At 50.2% G+C, this 227-nt stretch overlaps 1 protein-coding gene across 1 annotated transcript in view; it reads right to left on the bottom strand.

The window, feature by feature from the left end:
- LOC119588678 (diacylglycerol O-acyltransferase 1-like) overlaps nt 1-227 on the bottom strand; it is a gene marked incomplete in the record, with an annotated part of 67,292 nt that overhangs the window by 55,688 nt on the left and 11,377 nt on the right. The window contains 1 exon segment of the mRNA XM_037937313.1: nt 12-103. Within this exon segment, the coding sequence (XP_037793241.1) occupies nt 12-103 (92 nt within the window).

Here is a 227-nt window from a genome sequence, read left to right as displayed (position 1 = left end):
GATATACTCACGGTCTGTCTGGCTGCAGCTCCCTCGCTTTCCTCTCGCCCTCCGTGATCTGCTCGGCGCGGGTCACACTCTTGGTCCTCCTCAGGCGCAGCACCTTCGGGAGAGCGGAAGCACGTGACACTCATGCCCAGATTCAAATAATATTGGTATTTCCAAGGCTACACGTGTTAAAATATTACCATTTCCAGGGTTTACTCGTTCAAATATATCGATTTTTC

The sequence above is a fragment of the Penaeus monodon genome, chromosome 24 (genome assembly GCF_015228065.2).
Source record: "Penaeus monodon isolate SGIC_2016 chromosome 24, NSTDA_Pmon_1, whole genome shotgun sequence".
NCBI lineage: Eukaryota > Metazoa > Arthropoda > Malacostraca > Decapoda > Penaeidae > Penaeus > Penaeus monodon.
Note: the sequence above shows the minus strand (reverse complement) of the source record. Positions and strands in the feature narration are given on the sequence as shown.